This window comes from Urocampus carinirostris, chromosome 3, assembly GCF_059441175.1.
Source record: "Urocampus carinirostris isolate Australia breed hairy pipefish chromosome 3, RoL_Ucar_1.0, whole genome shotgun sequence".
NCBI classification, from domain to species: domain Eukaryota; kingdom Metazoa; phylum Chordata; class Actinopteri; order Syngnathiformes; family Syngnathidae; genus Urocampus; species Urocampus carinirostris.
In genome coordinates, this window is record NC_142351.1 from 63,826,982 (window position 1) to 63,836,610 (window position 9,629).

The 9,629-nt window shown below is 41.8% G+C and overlaps 1 protein-coding gene and 1 long non-coding RNA gene across 2 annotated transcripts; one reads left to right on the top strand and one right to left on the bottom strand.

Moving 5' to 3' along the window:
- Positions 1 to 434: 434 nt before the first annotated feature.
- LOC148370427 (uncharacterized) lies at positions 435 to 1,792 on the bottom strand. The gene is made up of 2 exons (XR_015850130.1): positions 1,650 to 1,792; positions 435 to 674 (listed from the first exon to the last, which is right to left on the bottom strand). It is a non-coding gene; the product is annotated as an uncharacterized LOC148370427 (long non-coding RNA).
- A 148-nt stretch (positions 1,793 to 1,940) lies between these two features.
- Positions 1,941 to 9,381, top strand: LOC148370428 (potassium voltage-gated channel subfamily A member 3). The gene is made up of 3 exons (XM_088332941.1): positions 1,941 to 5,392; positions 6,801 to 6,895; positions 6,975 to 9,381. The coding sequence occupies exon 1, from the start codon at positions 2,173 to 2,175 to the stop codon at positions 3,718 to 3,720; it is 1,548 nt and encodes a 515-aa protein (XP_088189067.1). The 5' UTR covers positions 1,941 to 2,172; the 3' UTR covers positions 3,721 to 5,392; positions 6,801 to 6,895; positions 6,975 to 9,381.
- Positions 9,382 to 9,629: the final 248 nt, after the last annotated feature.

Consider the following 9,629-nt stretch of genomic DNA (forward strand, 5'->3'; position numbering starts at 1 on the left):
TGTTTTCATTGCAATTCCCAAATAATTTAAGTTATTACCATGTTATTGCGACAGGTTTGTCTCGATCAGTGATCGTGTCAATGACTTCGAAGATAGTGAATCACAATAACCCATGACTGGTTTGTCAAGGAAAGTCATGTTTATTTGTATAGCCCTTAATCACAATGAGTCAAGTGAAGTCAAGTCATGTTTATTTGTATAGCCCTTAATCACAAAGAGTCTCAAAGGGATGCACAGACCACAGATTATTGCAAACCACAGACTATTATTACACCATCCCCTGATCTAAAACCTACAGCAGGGCCAGGAAAAACTCAAAAACCTCAACATGAGGAAAATGAAGAAACCTTGAGAAGGGACCGCACATGAGATGATCCCCCTTCCAGGATGACCAGGCTGCAATGGATGTTGCAATAACAAATAGTACACAGATATTGTCAACATAAACTATAGTTTATTCATATACTATATAATAGAAGTGTGTTTAAGACTAGATTTAAACAATTCCACTGAGGTTGAAGATCGAATCTCAGGGGGAAGAGCATTCCACAGCACTGGGGCCCGAATGGAGAACGCTCTCGAACCTGCGGATCTCTTCTTGGCTCTTGGGATCACTAGTAGACCAGCATTTTCAGAGTGAAGGCTCCAGACCGAAACATACGGTGAGATTAAATCTGAAAGATAGGAGGGAGCAAGTCCATGCATGATTTTGTATAATACCAACAGAACCTTAAAATTACATCTTAAGCTAACAGAGAGCCAATGCAGGTATACACAGGAATCATCAGCATAAAATATAGGTGATAACAGACGAAAATACTTCTACAGAAATACGAAAAAACACTATAGAAATACTACAAAAATAATGTTACAGAAATACTGCAACAAATACCACAGACATACCATGACAGTAATACTACATGATACAGGAATGATAAAGAAATATTACCACAGTGATTCTACAGAAATACTACAAAAATACTACAAGAATAATATTAAAGAAATGCCACAAAAAAACAATGGGGATACGACAAAAACAACATTAATACTACACAATTACAACAAAAATACTACAAAAATACTACCAAAGAAATTCTACAAAAATAATTTGACATTAAAACTACAATAACACGGAAATACTACTAAAATACTACAAAAATCCAACAAAACTACAGAAATACTCCAAAAATCCTGCTACAGAAATACTTGTCGAATGGTAAATGCTGTATGGACTCCATTTAACCAGTCACTGAGGACCTCCTAAGCTGTTGTAAAGAGTTTACAAATCAAAACCGGTGAGCAGGCTACTCAGCAGTTCTTACCTACCAACAAATATCTTATGATGTGCACAATTGTGTGTATTTTGACGTCAAAATATATCATTTTTTTTGTAAAATTCCAGTAAGCAGGTTGATTATTTGCTCCCCTCCCCTTTCCGTTCCAAATCAGTGTTATCTCAAATGTTTTGGTTTGAACAATTTTATTGACACTATTAACAGCAAATAAACAATGTGTGGTTTGAACAATTTTTCTCGATAATTTTAGCAGCAATTAAGCATATTCACAATTTCGTTATACCTGACAATATGACATTTTACCATATAATAACTGGGACGCAATTTATAAGCAAAAAAGATCCACATCCTCACCTGTATACCCCCTCCCCACCTCGCAACGACCTTGTTTCAAAGACAGGTTGATGTGTGCATGCGTGCGTTACAAAGACGAAAACGCGAAAAGGGGGCAGGGGAAGCACGCCTCCAAATAAAGAGAGAGAGAGAGAGAGAGAGAGAGAGAGAGAGAGAGAGAGAGAGAGAGAGAGAGAGAGAGAGAGAGAGAGAGAGAGAGAGAGAGAGAGAGAGAGAGAGAGAGAGAGAGAGAGAGAGAGAGAGAGAGAACGTGAGAGAGAGAGAAAAATAAGAGAGGTGAATGACGGCGGACTGTTGCTTTCGGCTTGAGTCCTTGTGCGCGCCGCGATTGGCCAAGTGCGTCGGACGCGCACCCGGCGCACGTCGCTGTGGGCGGGTGGAATCTTGTTTGTAACCTGCACGACGGGTGGTGGGAAACAAAAAGCACGGAGGGAAGCGCAAGAACACGACGCCAGACACGACCAGGGTGTCGCGGCGGCGGGGTCAGTGGAGGAGGTGAGGGTGGGGGACCGTCCCCGGACGCATGGACGACCACCTGAGCCTCCTGCAAACACCCCCGCCGAGCGCCAGCAAAACCCGGGCGGTCAACCACGGCTACTCGGACACAGACGTCATGACTGTGGCGGCGTGCGACAACATGCTGGAGGAGTCGGCGGCTCTTTCGGGCCACCACTCTATAGACCACTACGAACCGGACCACGAGTGCTGCGAGCGTGTGGTCATCAACATTTCTGGTCTACGTTTTGAGACGCAACTCAAGACCCTCGCACAGTTTCCCGAAACCCTCTTGGGGGACCCTAAGAAGAGGATGAGGTATTTTGACCCTCTCAGGAACGAGTACTTCTTCGATCGGAACCGACCCAGTTTTGATGCTATTCTGTACTACTACCAGTCAGGAGGGAGGATTCGGAGACCCGTCAATGTCCCCATTGACATCTTCTCCGAAGAGATACGTTTCTACGAGCTGGGGGAGGAAGCCATGGAGAAGTTCCGGGAGGACGAGGGCTTCATCAAGGAGGAGGAGCGCCCCCTGCCCGAGAACGAGTTTCAGAGGCAGGTGTGGTTGCTTTTTGAGTACCCCGAGAGCTCGGGTCCAGCGCGGGGGATTGCCATCGTCTCCGTCCTGGTCATCCTCATCTCCATCGTGATCTTCTGCCTGGAGACGCTCCCTGAGTTCAAGGACGAGAACCAGGATGTCTCGGCCCTGGACCCCCTGGTTAACGGCACACTGCCCTATTTCATCAGCCCTTTTTCCGACCCATTTTTTGTGGTGGAGACGCTGTGCATTGTCTGGTTCTCCTTTGAGCTCCTGGTGCGTTTTTTTGCCTGTCCCAGCAAGGCCACCTTCTCCAAGAACATCATGAACATCATTGATATTGTTGCCATTATCCCTTACTTCATTACTTTGGGAACAGAGCTGGCGGAGCGGCAGGGGAACGGACAGCAGGCCATGTCGCTAGCCATCCTTCGTGTGATTCGCCTGGTGCGCGTCTTCCGGATTTTCAAGCTTTCCCGGCACTCCAAAGGTCTACAGATTCTGGGGCAAACCCTCAAAGCTAGCATGCGGGAGCTGGGACTCCTCATCTTCTTCCTTTTTATCGGCGTCATCCTCTTTTCTAGCGCCGTCTACTTTGCTGAAGCTGATGACCCCGAGTCGGGCTTCAGCAGCATTCCCGACGCTTTCTGGTGGGCAGTGGTCACCATGACCACTGTGGGGTATGGGGACATGCATCCCGTCACCATTGGGGGAAAGATCGTTGGATCCTTATGCGCCATTGCTGGGGTCCTGACCATTGCTCTCCCAGTTCCCGTCATCGTGTCCAACTTCAATTATTTTTATCACCGGGAGACAGACGGCGAGGAGCAGGCCCAATACCTTCACGTGGGGAGCTGCCAACCCCTGGCAGACCCCGAGGACCTGGGAAAGACCCGTTCTTCTTCTTCATTGAGCAAAAGCGAGTACATGGTGATCGAGGAGCACAGCGCCTTCAAGACGCCACCCAACTTCCCCACCGGTGCACCAAACAACTCGCAGAACTGCGTCAACAAGAAGCTCTTCACTGATGTGTAGTATTTGCCGGTGAATCTGCCATGGCTTGTAAGGAAATCTCTTTTTGCGTCAAGATGGAGAGCTTCACCGCTGTACAGTTTTTGGAGGTGGATCATCCAGGAGTTGAAATCTGTTTTAGCGTCAACAAGAAGATCTTCCCTGGCGTGTGTTTTGTCAGTGGATGGGCAAAGTGTTGAGCAACAGCAACAAAAATTGGTTTTAGTGACAAAAAGAACTTCACCTATGTTTAATTGTTTCCTGTGGATCTTCCAGTGGGTTCTAATGTCGGTTTTAGTGTTCTCACCAATGTTTAGTTGTTCCAGGTGAATCGGCGAGGGGTAGGACAAAAAAAATCGTATCTAGTGACAATAATATATCTTTGCTGGTAGATTCGCCAAGGTTTGAACCCCCCAAAAAAAAGATTTAACATCAATAAAAAGATCTTCCTGGTGGACCTGTCATGGGTGGAAAAGTTATCGGCTTCATCATCAACAAGGAGATCATCACTGAGTTAAGTTGTTGTAGATGGATTTGCAAGGGGGTGAAAGAAACCGTTTTTATCATAAACAAGAATATCTTCACTGACCGTTGTCATTGCTAGTTGATCTGCCAGGGATTTAACCAAAAAACACTGTGTTATCGTTAACAGGAATATTTTCTCTGATCGTCGTCATTCCTGTTGGATCTGCCAATGGTTGAAAATAAATCGGTTTTAACATCAAGATCTTCACGATCTTCAGTTGTTGCCAGTGAAAAAGGGAATCGTTATCAACTTCCACTAGAAGGTCTTCACCAACATATAGTGGTTACCAGGAGATCCACCAGGGTTTGAAAATAAATCTGTTTTATTGTCTTCAAAAATAACTTCACCATTGTGTAGTCATTGCCGGTGAAAAATAAATCAGTTTTAGTGCCAACAAGTAGATCTTCACCAACACCGGTGGATTCGCCAGTGGTTGAAAATAAATCCGTTCTAGCATCGACAAAAAGATCCCCTCCGATGAGTAGTTTTTGTAGGTGAAAAACAATCTACCGCTCATCTATAGCGCTCATTATTGATTCAAAAATTGGTTAAGTGACCTGTTGCAGCCGGCTAGGGAATCTATAACTGTGAATGTCTCCAAACGTACACACCGTTGACCTTCACTTTTTATTAACCAGAGTTGTGATTTGTCTGTCAGTCATAGCTAACTGATAATCACTAGAATGTTGATCGTTGTGAGTTCAATGTGTCTTTAAACACATGTCATGTCTAAAAACAATATATTATATGCCTTTATTGTGCGTTCATGTCTAGTTCAAAGTGCTCTATGTGTTAAGAATAACCTATGTAAAGTAGAGTCTTGTGGACCGGACCGGCCACACTGGTTCTCATCATCCACCCAGGACACGTGCAAGGATGCCTTCTTTCAAATATAGCCCGGCTGTGATGCAAACGCCATGGCGACGGCCGTCCCCCTGGCAACCCAAGCCTCCGTTGCCATGGCGCCCTTGTTTCCACAGAAACCTCCCACATGGCACCAGGAGAAAAGGTACTGGTGGTGACGTAATCTGGTCTTGTTATCTGGATAGGAATAGCCCCACCCTTTATGGAACAGGAGAAAGGAAAGCCAGGAAAGAATTCTGAATGGACTTTCCTGTGCAATACGAATGACCCCCAACAGGAGGAGTTCTTTCTCTATTTATGGAGCGGGTGAGTCCATGTATATTTTGTTGACATATTAATTTGTTTCATTACTAAATTTCTCTGCTGGTTATTGACTTTTTGTTTGTTTGCACGGATATTCTGCTTTAGAGAGTCCTTTTCGGTCTTTATTTTCACATTTTCACCTTCAAATGACTTTCCTTCAACTCACCTTGTCTCTCTTCTGCTTCCTGGTGGGCAATATCGTCTGTCATGAGAACAGGTGGCTGGCACCCATTCCTGATCTGTTTTTGTTCACATAAACAAAAAACAAAAAAAAAGAAAGGAAGTGTTATTGTTGAATCAGGGCCAATGTAAGCCCATTTTTTTAATTTTTTATTATTCCATTTGCAGTCAAGGCAACGACTCTAGAGCTTATGACCAAATTAAAATGGCAACATTACCTTATAATACTATTCATTCTACACTCCAGATACGTATTGCCCTGCAAGCAGCTAATACTTGTCATTTAAAATATCATATTTTGTAATAATTTTAGATTTTTTTTTTCGCTAAAAGGTAAATATAATTACTATTGTTTAGTTTTTTTGTCATATTATTTTTTCTACACTTTGTTCTTATTTCAAATATTAATGATACTCCACGTTTGAATAAAAAACTAAAACAAAATTATGATTGAGCTTTTCTTTTTGAAAATTAGATCAAATAATAATCAAGGTGAGCAAAATCTCCTCTTGTGATTGTTGTAACACTCCACAAACGTTCTAAATTATGTTTTACTCTATTTTTCAATTGCTTTTATATAAAAATGACAAAATTGCCCTATTTTATTTTTTATTTTTTATGCACTCAATAATTGTTTAGTTATGCAGCTAATAAAAAAAATATACTTAAGATAACGAATTATCCTAATACACGTATTTTGTTCATATACTCCAGAAAGGTTTTGCTCTGCCTTCACCTACAGTTATACTGCTCATTTTAATTATTCATCATATTTTATTCCATCTTCACATTTTTTTTTTGGCGGATATAAAAAAAAAAGTAATGTACCACATTTCAACCATTCTTCTAGAAAATAAGAAAAATAATACTTAAGTGTGTCCTATTATATTTTTTCCACACTCAAAAAATGTTTCTTTCTGTCTTAAGCTGACTTTTTTTTTATTAAAAAGCCTGAATAAAACAACTATAATCGAGCCTTTGTACCTTGAGGGTTACGTTTTGTATTGTATTTTTCAAATTATTATATTGATATTTCTTTTCTTTCCAAAATTAAAAATCAAACTGTAGATTTGAGCCTTTTGTCCTTACAAAGAGAGAAAAAAAATACTTAAAATGACCAACATATCCTTTTATAAAAATGTGGGATAATTGCTATCTCTAGACAGTAATATTCTAAATGAACAAAAAGATCTGCCCCTTGAAGATATGTTTTTATCCAATTTTCCAAAAGATCCCAAACCAGATGACCTTGGATGTGACTTCCTGGTGAAACTGCCCAAGCCGCCTCTAAGTCTTGATGCCCCTTTAAGGACTGTCTCTTGTAAGGTAATATTTCAAAAACATTCCAACCCACAGAAAAATTACTGCTGATATGATTAAAATTATACTTTTTATTTCCCTATAGGAATAAAAGATATCATTTTCCATGGACCAAATGTGTTCATCTGGATTGAGCAACATTATCCTCTGAAGGAAAATTTCTTCCTCCGCCTTCTAGACGTTTGGTCTTAATCGGTGCCTATAGCAGCTGCAACCTGCCACTCCATTATCTTTTCCAAAATCAGGAAAATTTCAAAGAAGAAAATAATACTGTAATCCCTCGCTACTCGCTATGATACTGTAATCCCTCGCGGCCTCAATTGCATCGTGGGTTGAATAATATTCCATCCAATAATATATCATCGATTGCCTATTCGTGAGAGCTGGAGCCGGAAGACCATTTTGTCATGCTGTTCTGTACAGCAAAAAGTTAACTGCACTTGTTGGGCCGCGATGCATTATCCCTAATTCCAGTGTTTTTGAACCACTGTGCCACGGTACACCAGATATTGTCAGGTGTGCCTTGGGAAATTATCCAATTTTTGTGCCTGTTCAGTCTAGCGGCTTGCAGAATAATTGTGTGGTACATTTGCAGACCATAAGCTGCAGCAGCAGGCAGCTAATTGCCTTGTGCTTGGCGACAGGAAAATTAGTGAAAGAAAGACTTAGAATTGTGGAGGAAGAGCTTTGTGTGTGTCTTTCATCAAGTCCTGCCAGTGTATCAGCTCTGTGTTCATCCAAACAGGCCCAGGTTTCACAATGAGTCATTACAAATATGAAGGATGATAAAATACCTTATTCTTTGTATTTATTTGATTCCTATTCAACACGTTACAATATAACGTCTCTCTTCGATGTTAAAAAACTCTTATATTGTTAATATAAGCTTTTTTTTCACATTTCCAGCTAGTGGTGTCCCGTGGGATTTTTCAATGAAAGAAATGTGCCCTGGTGCCAAAGGAGCAATTTGTGTCATTCCGTGGCAGCTTTGTTGTTCCTTTCTTTACGCCTAAAATTAACTGCACCCGTGCGTCCGTGATCAAGTCAAGTCACATTTATTTGTATAGCTCTTAATCACAAGATGTCTCAAAAGACTGCACAGATTAACAATTACACCATTGCCTGATCTTAAACCAACATGCAGGCAAGGAAAAACTCAAAACCGCAGCATGAAGAAAGGACAAACCTTGGGGGGGCCTGACAAGTGGTAATCCCCCTTCCAGGATGACCAGAGTGCAATAGATTTAGCGTTAGTTAACAGTACACAAAACATAGTGAACATCAATAAAAGAAAATAGGTAATATGTTGAAACTGTCCAGAAAGAGCATGACAGCAACAACGCCTCAAGCCTGTAAAATAGTCAAAAAAGTCCATAACAGCAACGACGCAGCTTCCCATCTCTGCCGGCTGGTCGATGTAGGGCGTTGACATGCTTCAGGTCCAGATGCTGGTCGGCTGACTCAAATTGTCCTTCTCCCTCGTATCACCACCAGCCAGGTAGTCGGAAAAAGACAGGAAGAGAAAAGTATGAGGTGGGCATCAATCATAAACTATTGAATAGAAGTGGGTCTAGATTTCAAAACTTCCACTGAGGTTGCAGATCTTATCTCCGGAGACAGAGCATTCCACAGCACCAGGGCCCGGATGGAGAATGCTCTCGAGCCTGCAAACTTCTTTTTGGCTCTTGGAGTCGTATTTGTATTTATTATTATTCAGCCAGTATCAACGACCAACATGATATCTACCGGAAATCATTTTGTCACGCGAAGCTATCGACGTGACTCGTCGCCTTCGATCGGCGCCGGGTTTTTAGACCCAACTGCTGTGTTGGGAGTCATTAGGTGACCAAACCCCCCAATTCCAACCCTTAATGCCGAGCGCCAAGCAGGGAGGCAATGGGTACCAATGTTGTAAGTCTTAGGTATGACTCGGCCGAGGCTTGAACCAGCGACCTCCCGGTCTCGGAGCGGGCGCCCTACTATCTAGGCTACCGAGCTAGTAGACAGGCATTTTCTGAGCGGAGGCTCCATGCAGGAACATGGGGGGAATCATATCAGAAAGATCCGTTATCCGTGTCCGACTACTGTGAGCAGTACCTGGTTTTCGTTAATCTGGGTTTCCGGTCCCCATTTTCTGTGATTAACGAGGGATTACAGTATTTTTTTATATTATTTGCCCTAAGCTGTAAAACAAAAGGAGGCCAAACATTGAGTGAGAAAAAAACTGTGATCCAGATCAAAGACTGTTAACCACATGCCTTTGTTAGCTTGGTGTGCTACGTATTGCTAACATTTTCAATTCTTCATGTATGTTACATGTCATTAGTGCTGCTTTTTCTGGGCCTACTCATGGAGAATGATCAAAGACACTAGAACTAAAAATGTTCCGCTGAAGAATGTTGGCACTGGAAGGCGGCAATACTGTATTTGTATTTGTCACTATTTTTCTGTCTTCTCTGTGCTTTCTTCAACATGACCTAAATTAGCAGATACTCGTTTGTTCTTTTTTATTTCAAACAAATTGGCTTCGAGTTGGTAATGGCGGGTATTGAAATCAGGTTTTGGTATCCGTACTGATAACAGTCTTATTATAAGGTATTAACATTCAGAACTGTGGTCCATACTAATACAAAACTCCCCCTTCTGATAAATTACCAACCAGGATCAACAAAATTAAAGAAAAATTATATTAAATTACATGACTTGGCATTATTATTAGTTTTGCCTATTCATTCTGATA